Raw genomic sequence first — 25,775 nt, 5'->3', positions numbered from 1 at the left:
ATCCGAAGAGATGCGCCAGGTTGTTCAACCGTCAATTTATCGTGCATCCCGAGAGAGACAGGGCAAGGAGGAGAACCATTCGCCGTATTCGTGGTCTCCGAGCCGATGAACAGCCATCACAATTTACCGTGGGCGAAGTTACGAATGTCATCCGTGGCGCCAAATCTTCCAAGGCGTTGGGCCCCGACGGAATCTCTACATTGATGCTGAAGAATCTGGATTTACCTGGAGTTGAGTACCTTACCACTGTCCTTAACCTGTCATTGAACACTCTTATAGTTCCCGATGTCTGGAAAATGGGCAGAGTGATCCCGCTACTGAAGCCTGGTAAAGACCCGAGTTTGGGGGAGTCGTACAGACCGATCTCCCTTCTCTCACCAGTGGCTAAGACGCTTGAGGCATTACTCCTCCCGAGCCTCGTAGGAGAATTTCCATTCGCCGAGCATCAACACGGATTTCGGAGACTGCACAGCACAACAACAGCTTTGCATGCCATCACCACACAAAATTGCCGTGGCTTCAATCAACCCAGGCCATGTGATAGGACGGTCCTCGTGGCATTGGACCTATCGAAGGCATTCGACACGGTCAGCCATGCCAAATTATTTGAGGACATCGCCAACACGTCCCTCCAGCCAGGCCTTAAACGTTGGGTCGCGAATTATCTGTGTGGCCGCCAGTCATTTGTGGAATTTAGGGATAAGAAGTCAAAACACCGTAGAGTGAAACAGGGAGTTCCCCAAGGCGGGGTGATATCTCCGGCTCTGTTTAACCTCTACCTATCCTCCATCCCACCTCCTCCAGACGGCATAGAGATCGTATCATATGCGGACGACTGTACGATCTTGGCATCAGGCCCCCCACCCATTGATGACATCTGCGATAGGTTGAACGTCTACCTCAACGAGCTTGCCTCATATTTCGCTGCAAGAAATCTGAAGATATCCGCCACCAAATCTTCAGCCACACTGTTCACTACAAATACGCGTGAGGTGAATTCTGAGCTGACTGTGATGGTCGATGGAGAATTGATTCCGACCATCAAGTGTCCCAAAATACTTGGCGTCACATTTGACAGCTCCTACACTTTCTCCCCACATGCCACAGCAATCTGCAATAAAGTCAAAAGTAGAAACAAGGTCCTCAAGTCACTCGCTGGCAGCACTTGGGGTGCAGACAAAGAAACCTTGTTGACCACGTACAAAGCAATTGGCCGGTCTGTGGTAAGTTATGCAGCGCCAGTGTGGTCACGTCAGCTTTGTGACACGCAGTGGAATAATATTCAGATCTGTCAGAATGCCGCCCTCCGAACTGCGACGGGCTGCCTCCTTAGTTCTCATGTGGACCACCTCCACCAGGAGACAAAGATCCTACCAGTGCGAAGACATAACTACATGCTGTCTAAGCAATACCTTTTGGGCTGTTATCGCAGAAATCATCCAAATCATCATCTTGTGGATAGATACCCACCGCCCAGAAGCCTTAAGGTAGATCTACATGATCTAGAGCGTGAGGTCCAGCGCTACAAGAGAGAACCTCTAGATCAAGCGGCATATCAAGCGGGTCTGAACAACATTCATGCAGACACGGTAGCAGACGCGTTAACTGGCTACCGAGTGAATGTAGTCCTTGGAGAACGACCGCCACCCATTGCACCCGAAGAAATCGACCTCCCCCGGCAAACCAGAGTGATTCTGGCTCAATTACGTTCCGGCAGATGCAGCCGCCTCAATTCCCACAGAGCTAGGATTGAGGCCGACGTGCAAGATGTATGTCCCGACTGTAACCAGGGACCGCACGATACACGTCACCTGTTTAACTGCCCGGCCAGACCCACTCGACTCAGACCCAGATCCCTGTGGACGCACCCCATCTTAGTCGCGGAGTTCCTGGGTCTTGACACTCAACAGAATCAAGCAGACGAAAGATAGTACACAATAAACTGCTACAACAACAACTGGAAGAATTAAATTTAAATTATACAATCTTGTAAGAATAAAATTTATTTTAGAAAATATGGCACCCCACATTTGTGAAATTGGTAAAGATACCTTAATTTTGGTTTTTTTTTTTGAAAATTGTGGTAGCTATTGGATGCAGGAATTGATAATACGTCGGCGGTGACATTTGGTCATAAAGTCAGAACTGAATTTTATACTGCTTGCCAACACAGTGCAAATATCTTTTGAAATTTGTATTAATGGCTTCGAACGCTAGACAAAGGCAACGGTTTTGCAGCTGCTCCGTGTGCCCAGAGGAACTTAAATTTGGATTTGGGTAAAGTAGACGACTAAAACCAGTTACAACAATTTTTCCCGTCATGTTTTGGGGGGAAAACTGACAATATTTTATATCCTAAAAATCAAACGAAAAAATGTATAAAAACTATTTGGGGTGAGATTTCTGGAATCCGTTTTAATGTCTTGTGGCATTTGATGGTTTCTTTAAAAAATAAATTTATTGCAATAATCCTACATCTTTTGACAGCAGGTTATATTTTATGCCAAAATCATTAAAACATGGTCATAAAATATTAAAAAAATATTTTTTTGTTGTAGGGGTTTAGGAAATAAAAAGATTTTTTTTTCAAAAATTTCAAAAATTTTTAAATTTCAAAATATTTGAAAAAAATTGCTACGTCAATATAAATTCTCTAAATTATGAGTATACTAGCGTATGCCCGATCGCTTCGCTGCCCCCGATGGTACACCCAATACCAAGGTCTAACTTTATCGCAATTTTAATATCTTTATTCCTTTCAGTAATAGCCCCGTCTTCTCAAGAACTGGATCCCCCATATGATTTTCGCCGTCCTACTGACCGTATCGCTGTTCCACAATGTTGCATGCGCATTAGTCGCCCACTCCCTTAACTCGGATTGCGTCGACCCGAAAGGCTTCGGGTTAACCAGGTTTATTGACGGCAGTACTCTGGCCTTCACCGCCAAATCGTCTGCCCTGTCATTTCCTCTTACTCCGTTATGGTCCGGCACCCAAACGATGCGGATTTTCCCATCCTCAGAGAAGGCGTTAATCCCCTTCTTACACTCCAAGACTGTTCGTGACCTTACCGTCCTGGTTGTTATTGCCCTTATGGCAATTTTACTGTTGGTTGGAAAAGAGAAAAAAAAAGTTGGTAAAGATGTTCAGACTCGACGTCCTCGCGTTAGCACCACACCACTTCACGCATTCCGTGATCGCCCGGATCTCCGCCTGCAGGACCGTATTATGGTCAGGCAGTCTAAAACAGATCTCAGTCCTTGGGTCTTCAATGTAAACCCCCAGGCCAGATAGCAATACTAGGGTTCAGTCAATCCAAGACTGTGCCGATGGCAGCAGTGCCTCGCACTCGAATTTAAGGTTCATCTCCGGTATCCGGTCGGAAACCTCTCCACTTCCTTCCAGGTTTCCTATCGCAACTCATACCATCACGGTATGAAGGTATGAGTTGCTCCTATCCTCAATCCATTCTCCCATCGCCTTAAGTCTCATAGCCGTAGTAGCTGCCTCACACTTAATCTGTATGTCAATGGGCCGGATATCTAGAATAGTCTCCCGTGCCCTAGTGGGCGTGGTCCTCATCGCTCCGCCTATGCCAAGACAACATGTTCTCAGAACCTGTTGTATGGTCCTTATGTTGCACTTTTTCTCTATAGCTGTACACCAAACTACTGAGGCGTAAGTAAGTATTGGTCTAATCACGCTCCTGTGGAGCTAGTGGACATTCCTAGGAATCAGGCCCCATTTCGAGCCTATGGCCCGTCTACATAGTGCCCAACATCTGTGAGTCTTCTCAGTACGCTCCTGAATCTGACACTTCCAATTCAGTTTCCTGTCCAAGATCACACCTAAGTATTTGACCTTGTCAGATATCGAAATCGTCTTATTGAGGAAACGTAGTGCGTTAAATTGGCACACTTTCGTCTTCCTCGCGAACAGACATATTTCAGTCTTCTCTGGGTTACATTGAGACCTCTGGGTCTAGCTCAGCCATATGCCATATGCAAAACCCTTTCGGCCCTTCTGCATAGCTCGTTCGGATCCTTACCTCTTAGAAGTATTGTAAAATCCGTCCTCAGTCAGCATCCGTAATAGGTCATTTATGGTGGTCACCCATAGGAGTGGCGATAAAATGCCCCCCTGTGGCGTGCCCTGTGCCACTTTCTCCCTTATATTTATGCCATGGGACACACAATTTATCCACCTGTTCCTTAGCATATGTTTTATCCAGTATCTAAGGACCGGGTCTACCCGGTACTGGTCAAAGGATTGGATCAATGTGTCGGTCCGCACATTGTTTAAAGCCCCCTCGATGTCAATGTATACCGCCAGTGTGTACGTTTTGTCATCGAAGGATTTTTCTATTTTATGCACAACCTCGTGCAGGGCAGTCTCCACCGACCTTCCCTTGACATAGGCATGCTGTTTGTATTTGAGCAGTTCGCTGGATGTCCTGCTCTTTATCATGGTGTTCACAATACGTTCCATGGTTTTAAGTAGAAAGTAAATTCCGTTATTATAAACCTTCGATCAACGTCATTATTCCAAGATTCCGGTGTCTCCGTGAGTCCCGTCGTATCCTGTGAAAAATGGGCTTTCATCAAAAGCCTCAACATATCCTCTGTGGTCTCTGCTCTCACTCCCATATCGTCTACTAAAGTTTCAGTTTGGACATGGGTTTTTGAGAGAAACTTTTTATCTTGGCGGCGTCATTAACGCTTCCAGAAGGCACGTTTTGCCGATCTGGTAATCTTATTGTATTCCTTGAGCCGTGTGTAATACACATCCCAATAAACTTCCGCTTTTTTACGACGTGCTCTGTTAAAAAGTCTGCGGACCTCTTTCCCAATATTGCGAATCTCCCCGGTCATCCAGGGTTTTTCTTGGTCTGATTTCCTTTCCCGAAGAGGACAACTATTTCGTAGGATCCCACCACTGCAGTCGTAATCCTGTTGACATTCTCGTCAATCTCTTCTATGCTTGGACAATCTAAATTATCTTGCCCAAGTCTTCTTCTGAGTAGCCTTCCGATTTTGTCCAGTTGGTCTTCAACTTATTCCGGAAGCTTATCGGATTCGGCGCTAGCCGTGCTATTCTAAACCTAATGTAGCGATGGTCAAAGGAAGAGTGTTCCATGGAGACCCTCCAATCCTGAACCTCATCGATCAGATTTTCGGAACATACCGTCACATCTAATATCTCCTCCCTAATCCTACAACAAAGGTAGCGGTGTTACCAATATTAAGTGTTATTAGGTCTTCAGTATTCAAGAACTGTGCCAGGGCTTGTCCCCATTATTAGTGTTGGTGCTACTTCACGAAATGTGGTGAGAGTTCGCATCGCAAACTATTAGCACCTCGTTTCCTGTCTGTTTTGCTTTCCTCACCAGCCGTTGCAGCTCCGACGTTGGTGGCGGTGTCGGAGAGTCGAAAGGCAGATAAAGTGATGCCAGGTATGCTCCACCGTCTCCCTGCATAACCACTGTTGCATCCGACGTTGACAACTCTGGGGAAAATATATAATTCAAATTTCTATGACAAATAACGCAGGTCCTCGGCCGAGTACCAGTGATAGCATAGAATAATTGGAAGTTGATATGGTTTAGCCCAGAGACTTTGTAGCAGTCTTGCTCCGGTTGAGGTTTATCTGGATTACCTCAATCATTGGTCCTCCAGTAAATGGGCATCTTGGGAGTAGGTGATGATCTCATTGTCTGCTCCCTGTTCTTTAGACTGCATTGACTTTCCTGTCACTGCACTGCCTGATGTCATCGTTTCAGGTTCATTGCCTTCCTAGGGCAATGAACCTAAAGTCTTCCGACTTTTTATTAAGTCGGTAATGGTTCCATCGTCGGGTCCCTGTTCGTTAAGCTTTATTGGATTTCCATTCCCTGTTCTGCCTGGTGTTTCAATACTAGGGTCTTTGCCTATCTTAGCCTTCCAAATCTTAAATAAATGGGCTTCTTGGGAGTAGGTGATGGTATCATCATCGGCTCCCTGTTCGTTGGGTTGCATTGAGTCTCTTGTAGCTGCGCTGCCTAATGTTTCAATATTAGGATCTTTACCTATCCCAGTATTCCGAATCTTTAAGTCGGTGTTGGGTCCGTCGTCGGGTTCCTGTTTGTTAGGCTGTGTTGGGTCTCTCGCCACTACACTGCCTGATGCCGTGATTGTTTCGTTGTCGGCCCCCTGTTTGTTGGGCGGTGTTGAGCCACCTGCCACTGCACGGCCTGGTGTCGCAGAAAGAAAATTTCTGCCTATCCTATTCTTCCCAATCTTGAAAGTCTTAGTCTTAGCCAAACTTGTCACGGAGACTTGATCAATGCCAACCACAAAGAGAGTTCCTTCCTCCTTCTCCTGCCTAGGGAAGACCTCCCACTTCTCTGCGACCAAACCTTGGTTTTGCTTGCCCAAGAATCCCAACATGCGTTCCGTCGCAAATTTACTGCCCCATCCCTTGATGAAGACCATAGCCTTTGTGATCTGGGGGATATCCACCTTTCTCACAAGGTCGAGCTTTGCGCCCTCCCAGGGAGAGTGAATACCTCTGATGACCTGTTTGACGGTATCAATACATTCCGCCGACGCAAAACGCAGCGTAAAGATGTCCCGTCTAAACTCGCAGCTCATCATTTGTATGGGTGGACCCTCTACAGAGTTCCACACATGTTAAAAAATCCGATCGTTAACCAGATCCTCAACTTGGGACCGATAATCTGGTGGAATTCTACCGGATGCACTACCGATATTGATGACTGCATAGGTCAGCTCATCTCTCTTGTGCTTCCTTGCCACTCTGGCGTAAGAGGGCGGCTCCTTACCATTCTCAGCGACCATCTTCCCCTTCCGTGATGGCTGTGGCCTCTTATTGGAAGTCACAGTCCTCCATGAAGACTCAGGGACCGTGCGCGCTTCCTTCGTTTCCGTTCCAACTTTGTCTACCTCCGCAGGACACAGTCTGGAGTCTCCATTGCGGGATGGCTGGCTTGGTTTTCCCAGAGTACTTGAAAGCGGGGAGCTCTTTTTCTTCTTCAGTATTTTAACAGTGTTATGCTCTTCGGGAGATCTGATTCTTTTTCCAGCTTCCGTAGAAGTGCCTGTAATGTCAGTTCTATCCCTTCCAGCATCCTGCACATTTGCCCGATTACTCTGACGGTACATACTCCCCTGTCTCCTTCGTCGTGCACCGGATCGCTTTCTCGGTCTGCTTGTGAGCTTAGCAAAGCCATCGCTCACTCACATCCCGATGCCCTCATCTCTCGATTCGGCTGTGATGACTGTTTCATTGGCACAGTCGCTGTCTGAATCCGAGTCAGAAACACCACCTTTACTTAAAGGCTGGGGACGAACTATGCATCCCTCTGGTTTATCCGTCTCTTCCTCATTTATTAGTCTGACGACTAGTTGTGCGCTTGAAGCATTACTCTCGACTACAGGTGCCAAGGCACCCACACCTATAGGAGGGGAGGACAACATGCTGCGGTCTGACGCCACCAACGCAGATGTTGAGTCTTTGGAGTCCAATTCTAGCCTACTCCAAAAGGCTTTAAGATTTTTTCGTAATAGGTAGTACCTATTCCAAGATACGAATATATATTTATTTTTTCTTTGAGGAGCGAAATAAAACCACGTCCGCTTCACTCAACGGCTAAAATACAAAGTCCAGGCGTAATGGGTTAAAATTTTAAAAAATATATATTGAAATTTGTCAATAGATTCGAACCTGGGCACACGGAGCAACGGCGAGAGCCATTGCCGTTGTCTTGGCGTTCGAAGCCATTAATACAACTTCCAACAGATAAACAAAACCATGTGTGGTACGGAAGAAGTGTAATTTACCACAGACAGAATGTCTGGCATTACACAAAAACAAATGCATTGGAAAAAGTACAGCTAATAAGCAGGGTTGTCGAGCTTGGTTAATGTGGTAATTGTTATTTTAGATGCATTTTCGCAATGAATACGATTCAAATACAACATACCAACGCACAGCCCTTGAAGCCATCACACCTTATATGGTTGAAAAGTCTTCTAACCAAAGACGAAACGCGTCCCATAGTGGTTGGTGTGCGTTGCTATCTTTGGCTTTCCTTTTCCATTTGCACCTCCGATCATTGAGCTCGTCTCGAAAGGGAAACAAACAAAAATTTTGTCATTAAAAAAAATATTAATGCAATTTTTGTTTATAATAAATTTAATTTCAACTTTTTCTTTAGACAAAACCATTTTGCGTGGGCTCGGACCCGAGGGCCCCCATGACTTCGTCCCTGGTTATGACATTATATTAATATACACTGCAGTGGTCGGGTTGCCTTTTTTAGTATTTTAATAATTGTTTTTGTTTTACGCTCATTTCAATTTGCTCTCAAACCAGTTTTAGGATTTTAACAGGTTATTTTTTGTGTCGGTCAAACTTGAAAATTTGATCATGAACATTCCATTAAGGAACAGGGGTAAACTTCTCACACGTCAATGAGTGCTGTTCGATTCATGTTTAAGCTCAATTATAAGAGGCGTCCTTTTCATGGCCGAGTCCAAACCGCGAGCAGCAGTGCGACACCTCTTTGGGGAGGTAGCAAAGTACTGTTTAATAATATATATTAGAACTGTCTGGTTCCCAACTGTAAGCAACCTTCCTCTTCCTTCGGCACGGCATCAATGTTCTCTGGTAGATCAGCCACTTTAGGGCTGATTTGGGTAAGGGTCGGCCACGATGGAATTCATGAAACCATTTTTTCACCGTGCTTTAGGACGGTGATTCATCGCCATACAAAGATTAAAGTTCATCAATGCGCTCTTGTCGTGATAAGCCACGTCAAAAGTTGTGAAAAATGATCACACGAAAATGTTGACAGGGCTATTCAATTTTTTTACCAAACTATTTTTTTTAAATCGCTGTAAAAAACACAAGATGATCGTACGTGATACGGTTAAAAAATAAAAAAACTAAAATCGTAATTTGTTAACATCATTTCGAAACGGTTCTACCGCAGCTTAAAGTAAGTAGTAACGCGGTTTAATGTTTAGAAAACAGCAACAACTAAAAATCCTTTAAAAACCAAATTTATGGACTTAATCCAAGGTTGGAAAATTCGCTACGACTCGATGTAACATTTTCGAAAAAACTATTTGCAAAACCAGTCTACACTCAACAGCCGATGTGATCAGTCATCGTTCCGTCTGCAGTCGTAAATAAAAGAGAGAACATCTCATAAAAAGCAAAGCACATCGAATTAGTATTTTGCATTTTCCATTTTTTCTATTTTTTCTCTCGCCGTTTGTGTACTAAAAAGTTAATAAACTTCTTTGTTCATTAGCCCACAATAAGATGGCTTCCTCCTCCGGAGGACACTAATATAATTTGATTCAGGGGATAAAATAACCCAATGACCAAAACGTAAAAAATCGAAAACCACAACAATTAGTTGGGGGAATTCGTTAGATTATCCCAAACTTTTTCAAACAAACCATACCCAAAATACGTTATTATGAGAAGCACCATTCCCGACAAATCACTGAAAAAGTTCAACATATTTCTCCTATCAAAAGCCATTCAAAGAATCTCAAGTGAAATAACCCTAAAAACGATTTTTACCAGGGATGGTAATCTAGTGTTCCTATGTAAAAGTGAAATACAAACCAGCCTTTCTCAAAGCCAAATACTAATCTGGTATAAGCTCAATTGAATGTTTACTATTGGGTTGCTCAAAAAATAATTGCGAATTTTTTAAAAGAAAGTAAATGCATTTTTAATAAAACTTAGAATGAACTTTAATCAAATATATAATTGCAATTTTGTTCGATAACCTTTTGCCATCTTCCTGGCAAATTTAGTATTCCACGCTCATAGAACTTCTGGCCTTTATCTGCAAAAAACTGAACCAAGTGCGATTTTATAGCCTCATCATTGCCGAAAGTTTTACCATTTAAGGAGTTCTGCAAATATCGAAATAAATGGTAGTCTGATGGTGCAAGGTCAGGGCTATATGGTAGATGCATCAAAAGTTCCCAGCCAAGCTCACTCAGTTTTTGGCGAGTGACCAAAGATGTGTGCGGTCTAGCGTTGTCCTGGTGGAATAGGACACCTTTACGATTGACCAATTCTGGTCGCTTCTCCTTGATGGCTGTATTCAATTTGTCCAATTGTTGACAGTAAACATCCGAATTAATCGTTTGGTTCCTTGGAAGCAGCTCAAAATATACCACACCCTTCCAATCCCACCAAACAGACAGCATAACCTTCTTTTGGTGGATATCAGCCTTTGAAGTGGTTTGAGCTGGTTCACCATGCTTGGACCATGATCGTTTTCGACTAACGTTGCTGTAAACAATCCATTTTTCATCTCCAGTTATGATTCGTTTTAAAAACGGATCGAATTCATTGCGTTTAAGGTGTATATCACAAGCGTTGATTCGGTTTGTTAAATGAATTTCTTTCAATACATGTGCTTTTTATGTGATAATGAACGGTTAATTTTGGTATGTTTAACTTCTCTCCTATCTCACGCTCAGTTACATGACGATCGAATTCGACTAATGCTTTGATTTGGTCATCATCAACTTCATTTGGCCGACCGAAAATTCCTCCATTACTTTTTGGGCAACCCAATATATCCCACACCAAACATAATAAAGAGTTTTGTCCACTGTGATTTGTTCACTGACTCAAATGAACAAGAAATAGTAGACGTCGTTGATTGCAAAGACAAGAAAAGAGATTCTAAAACATAAAATAAAAAACAAATGCTCTTTTAAAGAGGCAGTAAGCAACACCCACAAACGGAACATGAAATATCGACTGAATCACTCGAAGACGCAATTATAGAACGAAAAATAAGAAGGAACATAAGAAATACAAAACAGCAACAACTCCACAACAAAAGAAACAATCGTTACAAAAACCAACTCGATCTCAAATAACAACAAAACATCGACAACAGCTTCCACAAAAAACAGTACCATTAGTAGAGAGCCAATAGTCCACAATCTCTTACGCAAATTTTGCCCATGAACATTCCAGTAAGGAACAGGGGCAAACTTTTTACACATCAATGAGTGCAGTCCTATTCAAGTTTAAGCTCAATGATAAGGGTCCTCTATTTTATAGCAGAGTTCGAACGGCGTGCCGCAGTGCGGCACCTCTTTGGAGAGAAATTTTACATGGCATAGTACCTCACAAATGTTGCCAGCATTGGGGGGCGAAAACCACCGCTGAAATTTTTTTCTGATGGTTTTGCCAGGATTCGAACCCAGGCGTTCAGCGTCAGCGTCATAGGCGGACATGCTCACCTCTGCGCAATTCTCTTACAGACAAGACAACTAGCCAAGCAAAAAATAAAGACAAACTACTCAAACAATTTAACTCAAAAAATAGAACAACTATCAACAACATTTACACACGTATCTGAAACCATCTCCACAACCGAATCAGTATCTAATGAAACATATATCCCTAAAAAATATCTAAAAGGAGATCGGCTATTGATGATCCCAAAGACATCATGTCCGAATAAAACTACACTCGATCTATTTCAATACTTACTTTACTTTAATTGGCTATGACAGAATATTTGTTCCACTAGCCGAACGTAGAATAGCGTTCCATGCGCCTCGATCTTCTACGCTCATTCTAAAATCTCTGACACCAAGTTTCGAGGTGTCTCCCACAACTTGATCTTTCCATCGGGCTTTTGGTCTTCCCGGTTTGCGGGTACCACCGTGTTTGCCTTCAAAAGACTTCTTTGCTGGAGCTTCTTCATCCATTCTGACAACATGACCTAGCCAACGCAGTCGTTGTATTTTGATGCGTGTAACTATGCTATCGTCGTCATACAGCTCGTGGTTCATACGTCGCCTATATTCTCCGTTAACGCAAACTGGTCCATATATTTTACGAAGAATATTTCTCTCAAATACTCCAAGTACTGCCTCATCTGCTTTCACAAGTACCCATGCTTCAGAACCATATAACAGCACGGGTAGTATCAGTGTCTTGTAAAGTGTAGTCTTCGTCTGTCGAGAGGTGGCCTTGTTTCTAAACTGCTTACTTGGTCCTAAGTAGCATCTGTTTGCCAGTATTATTCTTCGCTTTGTCTCAAAACTGGTGTCATTCGTTTCGGTTACGGCGGTGTCGAGGTAGATAAAGTTACTGACTATCTCAAAGTTGTGCTTCCCAACTTTCTCCATGTTCTTTATCTGCTCGGTTGTGCAAGGCTTTTTGGGAGTTGAAACCACCCAATTCGTCTTATCTCCATTTACTGCCAGACCCATTTTCACTGACACTCTTTCGATTCTTTCAAAGGCTGCAGTTACTACTTCTGGTGACCGGCCTATGATATCGATATCGTCGGCATAGGCGAGTAACATATGCTCTCTTGTGATTAGTGTGCCATATCTATTCACATCTGCATCTCGTATAAAGTTCTCCAGCAGGATATTAAAGAGATCGCACGATAGGCTGTCTCCTTGTCTGAAGCCTCGTTTGGTATTAAATGGTTCGGAGAGATTCTTTCCTATTCTTACTGAGGAACGCGTATCAGCAAGTGTCATCCTGCAGAGTCTTATTAATTTTGCAGGGATACCAAACTCAGACATGACTTGAAATACCTTTGAACGTAAAGGAGTATCGAAGGCGGCTTTGTAGTCAACAAAGAGATGGAAGGTGTTAATTTGTCCTTCTCGGGTCTGTTCCAGGATTTGGCGCAGTGTGAATATCTGGCCCTAGGTGGATTTACTAGGTCTAAAGCCGCATTGATAGGGCCCAATTATCTCATTGACTTTAGGTTTTAATCTTCCACATAGTACGCTCGAGAGTATCTTGTATGCGATGGGGAGGAGACTTATTCCTCTGTAGTTGGCACATTCCGTCTTGTCTCCTTTCTTGTGTACGGGACATAGTATGCTGAGGTTCCAATCATCGGGTATGCGTTCTTCTAGCCAGATTGCGTCTGTCGCCTCCGGTCTTAAATAGTTCAGCGGATAACCCGTCGGCTCCTGCTGCCTTGTTGTTCTTTAGTCGGATCACTGCTACTTGGACCTCATTCTGACTAGAAGGTAAACATTCTATTCCATCATCAGGGACTGGTTCTGCGGTATCCTCTTCGCCGCCAACATCGGACACTAGCAGTTGGGTAAAATGTTCTTTCCATATCCTCAGCATGTTATCTGTGTCAGTTACCAGATTTCCTTCTTTGTCTCTGCAGGAGGATGTGCCTGCACCAAAGCCATCGGTTTGGTGTTTAATTCTTTGGTAGAATTTCCGGACTTCATTCTGACTCCTGTACATCTCAATTCGCTCGCACTCACGTCTTTCCATTTCCTTTTTCTTTCTGCGGAATAGACGTTTCTCCTCTCTCCTTTTCTCCCGATACCTCTCCTTCATCTGGCGCGTTGCTACTGATTGCAGAGTTGCTCTATATGCCGCATTCTTGGCTTCAGTAGCATCTTGACACTCTTGGTCGTACCATGGGTTTTTTGGAGGAGGCTTCCGGTACCAAAGTACGGATTTCGCGGCATTTTCCATGGAGTGGGCAATTGTTTGCCACTGCGCCATTATATCATCGGAACAAGGAGTGCTTTCATTAAGCAACTGGGTCAGTCGAGTGGAGTATGCCGCTGCCATTTGTTGTGTTTGCAGCTTTTCAATGTCCAGCTTCCGTGCAGTGTCAGATCGTACTTTCCTCGCCATGTTCAAACGGGTGCGAACCTTTGCTGCAACAAGGTAATGATCCGAATCTATATTCGCTCCACGTATCGATCATACATCTAACACGCTGGATGAACGTCTTCCATCTATCACAACGTGATCAATTTGGTTTCTCGTGTTTTGATCGGGTGACAGCCATGTGGCTTTGTGAATATTTTTATGTTGAAATCTGGTGCTACTAACTACCATGTTTTTGCCGCGGCGAAATCCATAAGCCTCAACCCATTACTGGACGTTATCTCGTGGAGGCTAAACTTTCCGACTGTTGGACCAAAAATATCTTCCTTCCCTATTTTCGCATTATATCTGCCTTGTACTTCTCTAATACATCCGCCAGCGCGTATACTGCACCTTCTCTATAAAGAGTGCGGACATTCCAGGTGCAGATCCGCAAATCATGGTCCTTTTTTCGTTTGCGTGGGTCGTCAACGTTGGGGGGGTCCGTTTTTACTATTCCTTTGTTTTTCATAGTAGTTCCATGTTTTCCGGGTGCGGGTTACTGGCCCAGCGCCCCAACCGCATGGGTTTTGTGGGATTGCATGTATCCCCCGTTGTGGCGAGCCGCTTGATCCGACGCTCGCCGCCAGTCGCCCCTAACCTGGGAACAGACGATGATGTTGCCCATTGGTTATTTGAAGGCGCCAATAAGTCGCCTTGTCATCTCGAGTATCATTGGCACTCAGTATTTAATTAAGAGCCAGTGCCACCTGACTCCTCACCGAGACTCTCCCCTCGAAAATGGCTGACTGCCCGCGGCGCATTTGCAGCTACTCCGCATAAAAACGGAGCTTTCCAGCATCCGCAACCTTTGGATGCGCCCGGTAGCTTTCAGCTAAGCTTCCCGTGATAACGATGGGCACCACACAAGTCGGAGCTCAAAGTTCCAGCCTGTGTGGTGCTTATAGTCATCCCGTATCGGCAGGGCTATTTCAATACTATTTCTGTCAAAATTTGTAATTGCTCAATGGAACGTAAAAGGTTACTTTAACAAGCATATAGATCTTCAAATTTTATTAAACGACCACCATCCTCACTTTGTCTCACTCCAGGAGACATATACTATACAATTCCAGCCTCATAGCACCAAACGCCTATACACCTTATCTGGTCAATCACGTAGCTAAAACCGAATCAAAAGGCGGTTTAGCTATACTAATAATCATCATCATATTCGCCACAATCGAAATTTAATTCGTCCAAACTGTTGAACATAGCTATAGGTAACATTAAACATTAGGGTTACCATAGTGTCCATTTATATACACCCTAGTGAACATTTCACAACTAGGGATATTACAGACCTATTCGAAAACATACGAACACCCATAATACCAGTAGGGAATGTTAACTCCTGGAATATATTATGGGGATCCAGCACAAATAACGCTCGGTGCACTAGTTAGAAGATGCTCTCAATGTGAATAATTTGTGCATAATTAATGATGGTAAACCCACTCATTTGTCTACCTTGAACACTTATACCAATATCGACATAAGCTGTTCATCCTCTCTACTGCCAGTAATCTCTAGTCATACATTACAAGATATTTACCGTAGCGATCACTTTCCCATCATTACATCTATCACCACTAGCTCAAGCAATTCAATAGGGGAAAGAATCCCAAAATACAATAACAAAAAGACTAAGTGGGATCCCTACCCGCTACAAGTCGATGGAAGACTGGAATATAAATGCCTAGCTCAAATTCCGAATAAGGTTAATGCAATCCTTACCAAAGCTATAAGATCAGCGGCTAACATTAACATTCCTACAAGACCAATAATAGCCAGGCACTGCGTGCCCTGGTGGAACAAAGAATTATCTATTCTCTGAAAATCGAAGATGCATAAATACAGATTATTCCGGAAAAAACTTCCCTTGGAGAACCTAATTCAATACAAGAAAACTGATGCTATATTTAGATTTCATTGCAAAAAGGCCTTCACTACATTCACAAAAACTATCTGTAGAGATTCCCCCTTATCGATAGTTTGGAATGGAATAAACAAATTATCAGGCAAGAACACAAAACAAGAAATTACCACTATAGAAGACAATAACTCTATTTTGAACCATCCTACAGATATTGCTAACTATTTTGGATGTCGACGGCATTCCGAGTCAACAGACAAAAACTTTACAACAAATTTTTCTGCAGCTAAACTTGGAAAATATATTTACTATCGCAGCTCACCCACAAACAAACAGGTAACAATGGTGGAAAGTAAAATAATAACAACAGAACTACAAATGGCACAGAAGAAGGTTAAGAGCAGTACTCCTGGTCACGACCGGATCTCTTACATCATGTTGCAAAAACTATCAGATTTTAGTAAAGAGAAGATACCTACGCTTTACAACCTCGTTTTTGATACCGACATTATACCCCATTCTTGGAAGACAGCTGTCATAGTCGCCTTGCCTAAGCCAAATAAAAGCAAAACAGAATTCGCTGGCTATAGGCCTATATCCCTAATACCATGCCTCTCCAAACTGATGGAACGGATTATCTCAGGCAGACTATCTTGGTTTCTTAACACTTGGAAACTAATATTTACTAATCAGACTCATCAAAGCTCATCAGTAATGCACCGACGCCTTGATACATTTAGATTATTACGTATCTAAAGCCTTATCCTCAAAAAGCCAGGCCTCCATCCTAGCCATTGGCTTTGAAAAAGCTTTTGACCGCATTGTTGCGTTTGCAGTCTATGAGAGTCGGCTGGAAAATGTTTAACTACATCAAACATTTTTTAACTGGACGCACGTTTAGAGTTCGAATAAATAACCGTTTCCACTCGAACTATTTCTCTTTGGATAATAACATTCCGCAAGGCTCTCTCCTTTCAGTAAACTTGTTTAAAATAGCCTTTAATAAGATCAGGGGGATAATTAATAGGTAAAAAAAATATCATTGCATCAGCGTCAACAGGGACACTAGCACCACTAACCGCCTATTCTCCGACATTATGACTGACATCTTCGACTGGATCAGAATATCAGGTGCCAAAATATCTCCTCCCAAAACCTCAGTGTTACATATATGCAGGAAACATAGATGTGAACCTCCCAACCTTGTTGTAAATAACAAAACATTGCCTTATGTTAATAGACTAAAAATACTTGGAATTGTTTTTCAAAGAACTACTGGAGGAAAGAACAATTTTTAAACTGAAGAAAGATCTAATTCCAAGATCTAACATAATAAAGTTCCTCCCCGGAAAAAGCAACAAACACCCAAACACTTTTATTATCCTTTTCAATACTCTCTTGCTCAGCAAAACAATGGAAACAATCCAAAGACGACATTAAAAACTTTCAAAGGTATCTATCATGACAGCATTAGAGCTAGCATTTACGCTTTTCGTTCAACACCAATACAAATTCTATTGATTGAATCGGGTCGTCCTTCATTATAGGATAAATATATATATTCCAAAAACAACCTAATACGAAAAATGTTGTTCACTAACTCGTCAGTTATTAATAGCAAAAAGGAAACCAAGGACTTCATCCCTCATATATGATTATGTTCACAACAATATACTGGGATTCAAAAATAAATGAACCAAATATAGCAGCAAGTATCCTCTCTGGCTGTTCCCAAACCAAAGCTCTGACTTATCACTAACACAATTCGAGAAAAATAACCCACCCAACGAAATTTACATCCAAAAATTTAACCAGCTCATAGAACAGCATTCCGGTTGGGAACGACTTTTTAATGATGCCTCTAAAAAAGTCGTTGTTAACCTCAACGGTCTATTACTAGCCTCAAAAATTCTATATAATTTTACTTCAATTTTCAACGCTGAAGACGCTCACATCTTACATGCTATACAACTCCCCATAGAAACTATTATCTTTACAGATAGTTTATCTGCATTAAAAGCTTTTATAAGCCTAACTAATAATGGTTGGACTACTATTAACAAAATCCGAGATTTACTCATATGCAAAAAAAAACAAAATTACTTGGTTACGTCGGACTTACTGGTAACTGCCATGCGGATTCCGCAGCCAAACAATCGAGAAACTAGACGTAATCGATATCATAGGTCGGTCACCGGAAGTAGTAACTCGAAAGAGAGAAAGCCTTGCACAACCGAGCAGATAAAGAACATGGAGAAAGTTGGGAACCACAACTTTGAGACAGTGAGTAACTTTATCTACCTCGGCACCGCCGTAACCGAAACGAATGACACCAGTTTTGAAATTAAGCGAAGAATAATACTGACAAACAAATGCTACTTTGGTCTAAGTAAGTAGTTTATTGGGTTGCCCAAAAAGTAATTGCGGATTTTTTAAAAGAAAGTAAATGCATTTTTAATCAATCTTAGAATGAACTTTAATCAAAAAAACTTTTTTTACACTTTTTTTCTAAAGCAAGCTAAAAGTTACAGCTGATAACTGACAGAAGAAAGAATGCAATTACAGAGTCATAAGCTGTGAAAAAATTTGTCAACGCCGACTATATGAAAAATCCGCATTTACTTTTTGGGCAACCCAATAGAAACAAGGCCCCTTTTCAACAGACGAAGATTACACTATACAAGACATTGATACTACCCGTGCTGTTATATGGTTCTGAAGCATGGGTACTTGTGAAAGCAGATGAGGCAGTGTTAGGAGTATTTGAGAGAAAGATTCTTCGTAAAATGTATGGACCAGTTTGCGATAATGGAGAATATAGGCGACGTATGAACCACGAGCTGTATGAGCTGTATGACGACGATAGCATAGTTACACGCATCAAAATACAACGACTGCGTTGGCTAGGTCATGTTGTCAGAATGGATGAAGAAGCTCCAGCAAAGAAGTCTTTTGAAGGCATACACGGTGGTACACGCAAACCGGGAAGACCAAAAGCGCGATGGAAAGATCAAGTGGCGGGAGACACCTCGAATGAGCGCAGAAGATCGAGGCACTTGGAACGCTATTTTACGTTCGGCTAGTGGAACAAATATTCTGTCAAAGCGAATTAAAGTAAAGTAACTAGGAACATAATTTAATATCTGAACAATGATTTCTGTTTAATAAGCATAAGCTGATGGCCATAGAAGCCAATTGCTCGCTTTCTTTCTTTTTAATCTTATATTTACTATAGGTTAATTATTAAATAAATAAATATTTGCAAAATGATAGCATATCGTCCGATGCTGTCCAAGTTCTCATATATATATTTTTCGGTATGGGTAATTTATTTATTTTCTAGTTATGCGAGATATGGCCGAAGTCAACATTTAATTGAGGATAGACTGAGAAAATTTCAAGTTGTATTGAGTCAATGTGACAACTCGTAAAAAAATAGTTCAATTAAAGTTCACATTAAAAGCTTTTTTTATTTATTTTTTTTTAGAATTTGTGAGCTGTGTGGCGTGTATGGAGAAGGTACATTTGCGGGAAACTTTGCTTTTCCTTACATTGTGGTGATCAATAATATCTCACAGTTTGTAGCAATGTATTGCTTGGTTCTATTTTATAAAGCTAATAAGGTAACTGATCTATTGACTTGTAAATAATGTAGACATATTTAATCGGGCTGGCTAAATCAATTTTAGGAAGATCTGAAACCTATGAAACCCCTACCAAAGTTCTTTTGTATAAAGGCAGTTGTGTTCTTTTCTTTTTTGTAAGTGGATAAAGCAAAAGGCAAGCAATAAGTTGAAATGAATGGTAAATTTTCTATCCAATTTTTAGCCAAGGAGTGCTTTTGAATGTCTTAGTATATTATAAATTTATTAAAGACATATTTGGAGCAACCGATTTGGGTGATGATGCGAATTTGGCGTCGTTGCTACAAGTAAGAATTTATCATTATTGGAACCTTTTCGAATGGAGTTTAATTTCTTGCCCCACACAGAATTTCCTCATCTGCATTGAAATGTTTATTGCTGCTGTGGCTCATATTTACAGTTTCCCACATCATCCATTCCACATCAATTCGCCGCAGTATTGGAATAATCCGAACCATAATTGGTGCCGTGCCTTCCTGTCCATGATTGATATCTCTGATATACAAGAAGATGTTACGGAACATCTCGGCGTTGTTAGCAGTTCGATAAGCCGACGATTTCAGGGGCGAACCAGCTATCAGCCATTGTCGCGTGGGACAAGGCGTTCCAGTAGCGAGTCTGAGTACTTAATTAATAAAAGGCTGGATGGCGACGATGCTGGAACGAGCCAATTGTTAACTACCGCAAGCGATGTTAATGATAACACAGGTAATAATACAAATAAAAGTAGGTATCATACGAGCTATGCTAAACCGCTTACCAAGGCCCATCGCTACGGAGCTACAGATAGACTAGTGTTACCCGTTTATGATGCTGCTATAACCAATGTTTCTCCATCTCACTTCCAATTAGCAGGTAGCCGTCCCACCACCTCCAAAGCTTCCATAACAACATCAGCCCACCAAACTCCCACGACGCATTCGAATTTTGGCGGTATTAGTATTCAAAAACGTGAGACCACCACCAGAGATTTTCCCACACATTATGGGGCGCCTGCAGCGGGGGGCACAAGTTTTCTGCAGGCCCGTAATGTGTCCGCCGCAAACGCACCCAGTCCCATTCCAGAATCCGCTGGTGACTTCTCTTCGTTCGTTGGCTCATCAAGATGACAACGTTATGACAGCAGTAGCCAAAATTGCAATCCATCCGCAAGTGAGTCGATCTCCATTGGACTTTCTAGTAGCCTAAAGTTATCGACGGGTGGTAGTAACAGTAACGACAGCAACAACTCATCTGATTGGCTAAGCTCACCTGATGCTGGACAGAATAAAATTACTGGGCATGGTCCGATACAGCATCAACAATAGAAACACTTGAACAAAACTAAACACGAATGACGACGACAATGACAATGACGAATACGACTACGACACAGCCGATATACTGCGACATTATGTGGAGCCTTTTGGCGCCTTTGCAACTTCTTTGCCCAGACAAAATCATTGTATTGTATTTTCTTTATATTTATTTTGTGTAACCCTATCATTCTTTTTTTATCATATGTTTCGCTATCAAAATCAATTTTTGTAAAGCACCAAAGCACATTTAAGCTGAACATTTTGCCGTATGAATCTCACGTTATATTTTTGGGATCCATTTCTTTTTTGAAAATACATTATGAAAGATGAAAAACCAATGATATGGTTGCAAGATATATCCGTACTTTCTAAGTTAATATTTATATTTTCAGATTATTACAACAAAATGTGTTATTGATTTTTTTTTTTACTTTGGCTTTTTGTAATTATTTTATTAATTTAACCGTTTGTGTTTAAGAAATTGTACATGAAAAAAGAGAAGTTAATAAGCTATTTACTCAATATTTATACTAAAGTGTCCTTTTCTTTAGCTAGCTGATTAAATGTTTGCGGGGTGAAAAATACCATAGGTGTTGTTCCACCAAATGTTACGAATCAATCAAAAAAAAAAAAAAAAAAAAAAAAACGCGCAGGCCTTAAATTTGTTTTTTATTTTGATTAATGCACTAGATTGTTCCACTTGGAAGAATCAATTCACCATTCCATACAATTGGTTTACGTTGACCCGAAGCTCATAAAATATAAAACTATCTAGTACAACTCAATTTGCAACAACACTTTTTTCAATTATGCGATTGAATTACCTTAGCTTTAGGTAAATAGTCAAAGCTGTGTATATGAAAAAGCCTTTTGTATTTATTTCAAATAAATTATTTTTATTTAAACAAAAATCATCAAAATGTATAGTTTTTCTTTTCACTGTATTGGAATGCCTGCATTAGTAATTAAATTAATTAATTTTCCTTTTGTAAAATAATACTTTATTTTTCTTTAAATTTGCTGTGTAATGGTTTTAACAAGCTATACATTAATATGTTTTTCTTTTCGTTAAGTACATAAAACATGACAATTTGTTTAAAAACAACAAAAAAAAACTAAGACTGACAACACGGGCTAACTGAGAAAAAGAAAAACAAACACAACAGAAAAAACAACCAAACTGTACACATGAAAGGATGCATAATTGAAAGTTCTAAGTTCGCGTGATTGCTAATCTTGGTATAGAACTGAAGTTTGCTTTCCTCGTCTGTGTAAAAAGTTGTAACAAAAGGCACAAGCTTTCCGTGTGTGTGTTGGTGTGTATTTGTGTCTTTTGGCGTTACTTTCAAATACGTTTAGTTATTGTAATTCTGGCGCCCACCCAACTCAAGGAGAAAACGGTCTGGGTGATCCATCCAATCGGCTGCTGTTAATTTCACTGTTCGTTGTCGTTCGGCTTCTTTTATTTGCCATTTTTTGATATCTAGTTGTACTTCACGTGATGACTTATCTCCACAACCCCATACCTAGAACAATAAAATAGTAAAATAGTTTCATTATCCACAAATCATTTCCAATATGCGTTTTTGTTATGGAAGCTTTGATGCGTGATAACTCTATTATCTAACTTATGAATAATATATTTGGATGTATTACGACTTAATTTTTTATTATTGTAAACTACGAATAAAGTAAATACGTATGAAAAATATATAAATACCTATTTCTATAAACATATTATGTATATTTAAAGAAGGCCATTCCAAATTCCTTTTGAACGTAAGTACTACAGAATATTTTAAAGGTCAAGATTTGAGTGAGAGATATTTCTTCGCTTTTACCATTTATTAGTTTGCTTCTTTGAATTGTAAACGAACTAAAGTTGACGGAGAATTCCCGCACCAAATGACATTCTTTTAAAAAGAAGAATAAACAGTAATTAAAAGAAAAAGGAAATATTGAAATCCAGTATAAAAGTGAAACTTTTTAAGTCGATCTGGCAAAGTCCGTCCGTCTGTCTGGAAATCTCAATAGCGATGAAATTCCGAGACATTATTAGCGCAGCAGCCGCTCGATTTATACCAGCCGGACGAGTACCCCAAGTGCGGCCCAATTTCCCGGCGCAGGCAGTGCTACTCGCAGACGAGCGTGATGGGATTCGTTGTACGGACCCCACTTCCAGAGCTGAATCTGGAATCAAGAGGTCGAAACGCGTCAAATCATAGTTGGTGTGGTGTATCTTCTGTGGCTTTAATTTTTCCATTGTATAAAATGTTCGATCATTTACCTCAATTCGAAAGAGAAATTAAGACAGAAAAACAGGATTGTCAACGAACATAAGCGGAATTTATGGCTGGAACACTTATAATGTAACTTAGGTACCGCTTTAGGCAAGATGTGGTCCACTGTTAAGTCACTCTCGAACCCCGGTAGAAGGTACGACAAGACCTCAGTCACTTTTGGCGACGTAACTCAAAAGGCCAAAAGAGAATGAGCGCATTGAGCTTTGGTTTTAAGCGTTGCGTTGAAAAATGCAACTCTGCAAATAAATCCCACAAAAGCAACACGCAAAAGTTAACAACATTTCATTGAAATTTTGTCTTTGAAAATTTTCATTGAAATGTTGTCTATAGAAAACTTCATTGAAATTTGCTTTTAAAAAAATTTAATTGAAATTTTGTCTTTAGAAAAACTTTCATTGCAATTTTGCCTTTAGCAAAATTTGATGGAAATTTTGTTTTAAAAAAATGTCTTTGATATTTTGCCTATAGAAAAAATGTCTTTGAAATTTTGCCTATAGAAAAAAGTCATTGAAATTTTGTCTTTAGAAAAAATTTCATTGAAATTTTGTCTTTAGAAAAAATTTCATTGAAATTTTGTCTTTAGAAAAAATTTCATTGAAATTTTGTCTTTAGAAAAAATTTCATTGAAATTTTGTCTTTAGAAAAAATTTCATTGAAATTTTGTCTTTAGAAAAAATTTCATTGAAATTTTGTCTTTAGAAAAAATTTCATTGAAATTTTGTCTTTAGAAAAAATTTCATTGAAATTTTGTCTTTAGAAAAAATTTCATTGAAATTTTGTCTTTAGAAAAAATTTCATTGAAATTTTGTCTTTAGAAAAAATTTCATTGAAATTTTGTCTTTAGAAAAAATTTCATTGAAATTTTGTCTTTAGAAAAAATTTCATTGAAATTTTGTCTTTAGAAAAAATTTCATTGAAATTTTGTCTTTAGAAAAAATTTCATTGAAATTTTGTCTTTAGAAAAAATTTCATTGAAATTTTGTCTTTAGAAAAAATTTCATTGAAATTTTGTCTTTAGAAAAAATTTCATTGAAATTTTGTCTTTAGAAAAAATTTCATTGAAATTTTGTCTTTAGAAAAAATTTCATTGAAATTTTGTCTTTAGAAAAAATTTCATTGAAATTTTGTCTTTAGAAAAAATTTCATTGAAATTTTGTCTTTAGAAAAAATTTCATTGAAATTTTGTCTTTAGAAAAAATTTCATTGAAATTTTGTCTTTAGAAAAAATTTCATTGAAATTTTGTCTTTAGAAAAAATTTCATTGAAATTTTGTCTTTAGAAAAAATTTCATTGAAATTTTGTCTTTAGAAAAATTTCATTGAAATTTTGTCTTTAGAAAAAATTTCATTGAAATTTTGTCTTTAGAAAAAATTTCATTGAAATTTTGTCTTTAGAAAAAATTTCATTGAAATTTTGTCTTTAGAAAAAATTTCATTGAAATTTTGTCTTTAGAAAAAATTTCATTGAAATTTTGTCTTTAGAAAAAATTTCATTGAAATTTTGTCTTTAGAAAAAATTTCATCGAAATTTTGTCTTTAGAAAAAATTTCATTGAAATTTTGTCTTTAGAAAAAATTTCATTGAAATTTTGTCTTTAGAAAAAATTTCATTGAAATTTTGTCTTTAGAAAAAATTTCATTGAAATTTTGTCTTTAGAAAAAATTTCATTGAAATTTTGTCTTTAGAAAAAATTTCATTGAAATTTTGTCTTTAGAAAAAATTTCATTGAAATTTTGTCTTTAGAAAAAATTTCATTAAAATTTTGTCTTTAGAAAAAATTTCATTGAAATTTTGTCTTTAGAAAAAATTTCATCGAAATTTTGTCTTTAGAAAAAATTTCATTGAAATTTTGTCTTTAGAAAAAATTTCATCGAAATTTTGTCTTTAGAAAAAATTTCATTGAAATTTTGTCTTTAGAAAAAATTTCATTGAAATTTTGTCTTTAGAAAAAATTTCATTGAAATTTTGTCTTTAGAAAAAATTTCATTGAAATTTTGTCTTTAGAAAAAATTTCATTGAAATTTTGTCTTTAGAAAAAATTTCATTGAAATTTTGTCTTTAGAAAAAATTTCATTGAAATTTTGTCTTTAGAAAAAATTTCATTGAAATTTTGTTCTTTAGAAAAAATAGCGAATTTAGAAAAAATAGCGAATTTAGCAATTTGACAAACATTATGGCAGTCTTGACAAAAATACGACACGTGGCAGAAAACATACCAATTGTGGTGTAATTCGACAGCTAGAAGATATTTTTATTCGTATATTTAGGTACTCAAACGTACTAGATGGTACTTTCCTAACAGAGTGAGCTAAAGCTCTCAAAATTGGCATTCCAGTACACCTTCACTATAAATTTTGGGTGTCCAGAAGATTATTCAAAATCTTACATTTAGGTAATAAAACGTATTAAATGGAACATTCTTTACGAATTGAGCTGAAGTATTCAAAAATAGGATACGGTTACACCTTGACAGTCAGATTAGTTTTTAATTCCTGGATTAAGATACTTAAACATACAAAATGGCACTTTCTTTACAGAGTGAACTTAAGCTCTCAACATTGTAATACAGCTACACCTTGACCATAACTTTTTTTTCAAAATCGTACATTTAGTTGCGAAAACATACAAAATGATATTTTCTTTACGTATTGAGCTAATGCGCTCAAAATTGGGATTCATTTATACCTTGACAATATGTATTGGGCGACTTATGATTTCTTCGATGTATTCTTACTCTTGGTGCTATTTGGCACTTTCTTTACAGAAGGGGACAGATTTCTGACATTTTATACAGAATTATTACAAAGCTTCATAATCTTATAAACTGAGTGGCTACCTAGGTTTTTAGAAGTCCTACATTAAAAACGGGGGCAGCGAAGCGGACCACAGGGGTGCTAGTTATAAGGATATAAGGATATATTTACCGGATATCTTTCCATCGAAAAAGTACTTTCA

The 25,775-nt window shown here is 39.4% G+C and overlaps 2 protein-coding genes across 4 annotated transcripts in view; one reads left to right on the top strand and one right to left on the bottom strand.

Moving 5' to 3' along the window:
- Window positions 1–20,901, top strand: part of LOC106088741 (transmembrane protein 184C) — a 37,426-nt gene extending 16,525 nt beyond the window's left edge. The window contains exons 3-7 of one of the 2 annotated variants that reach the window (XM_013254404.2): window positions 19,064–19,199; window positions 19,266–19,336; window positions 19,405–19,507; window positions 19,568–19,928; window positions 20,076–20,901. In XM_013254404.2, the coding sequence (XP_013109858.1) occupies window positions 19,064–19,199; window positions 19,266–19,336; window positions 19,405–19,507; window positions 19,568–19,928; window positions 20,076–20,329 (925 nt within the window). In that variant the 3' untranslated portion in view covers window positions 20,330–20,901. Of the gene's footprint in view, window positions 1–19,063; window positions 19,200–19,265; window positions 19,337–19,404; window positions 19,508–19,567; window positions 19,929–20,072 lie in introns of both variants that reach the window. The other variant, XM_013254403.2, reaches the window with a different exon arrangement.
- Window positions 20,902–21,496: 595 nt separating this feature from the next.
- Window positions 21,497–25,775, bottom strand: part of LOC106088742 (uncharacterized) — a 35,248-nt gene continuing 30,969 nt past the window's right edge. Inside the window, exon 5 of one of the 2 annotated variants that reach the window (XM_013254406.2) lies at window positions 21,497–22,044. In XM_013254406.2, the coding sequence (XP_013109860.2) occupies window positions 21,874–22,044 (171 nt within the window). In that variant the 3' untranslated portion in view covers window positions 21,497–21,873. Of the gene's footprint in view, window positions 22,045–22,289; window positions 22,432–25,775 lie in introns of those variants that run through there. The other variant, XM_013254407.2, reaches the window with a different exon arrangement.

The sequence above is a fragment of the Stomoxys calcitrans genome, chromosome 3, assembly GCF_963082655.1.
Source record: "Stomoxys calcitrans chromosome 3, idStoCalc2.1, whole genome shotgun sequence".
Taxonomy (NCBI): Eukaryota; Metazoa; Arthropoda; class Insecta; order Diptera; family Muscidae; genus Stomoxys; species Stomoxys calcitrans.
The sequence above is the reverse complement of the archived record's forward strand: the minus strand, read 5'-3'. Positions and strand labels throughout refer to the sequence as shown.